This window comes from Charadrius vociferus, unplaced genomic scaffold (genome assembly GCF_000708025.1).
Source record: "Charadrius vociferus isolate BGI_N301 unplaced genomic scaffold, ASM70802v2 scaffold90, whole genome shotgun sequence".
In the NCBI taxonomy this organism is placed as follows: Eukaryota; Metazoa; Chordata; class Aves; order Charadriiformes; family Charadriidae; genus Charadrius; species Charadrius vociferus.
In genome coordinates, this window is record NW_009647222.1 from 1,595,262 (window position 1) to 1,595,775 (window position 514).

Genomic DNA, 514 nt, shown 5'->3' on the forward strand with positions numbered 1-514 from the left:
AACCTTGCTGATGCTGAGAGTTTAACATCTGCACAGAAAGAGGAGGAAGAGGAAAAAGAAAGGAAAAAGCTAGCTAGGTAAATCCATTTGCATACACCTAACTACATTTGTATGTATGTATTCCTGTGTGTATGACTATACACACATTATGCACATATATATGTGCAAGAAAGTATACGTGTATATGTAATTTATATATATAACTTCTCTGTGGGTGTATATAGATTATATATGTGTGATTAATATAATTATATATGGAATTACGTATCTATAAAATTTTATGTAAAAGAATTCAAACTAAAGGACAAGAAGGTGTCATGAGGAGTCCCCACAGTTGCGATGATGTGAGCAGAGGAAAGGAAGTCTGGGTGACCGATGAACTTCCAGAGCATCAGCAGAGAATGAGTGTGAAATGGTGTCAATGTTACAGTCCCATCTGAATCTCCCTGTTACCTCCTGATTGGTTTGAACCACAAGGCTTATTTTCAGACTGTTATTTCCAAAACACAAGGTT

The 514-nt window shown here is 36.0% G+C and overlaps 1 protein-coding gene across 1 annotated transcript in view; it reads left to right on the forward strand.

The window, feature by feature from the left end:
• Positions 1-514, forward strand: part of CACNA1C (calcium channel, voltage-dependent, L type, alpha 1C subunit) — a 416,023-nt gene that overhangs the window by 319,434 nt on the left and 96,075 nt on the right. The window contains 1 exon segment of the mRNA XM_009879632.1: positions 1-77. Within this exon segment, the coding sequence (XP_009877934.1) occupies positions 1-77 (77 nt within the window).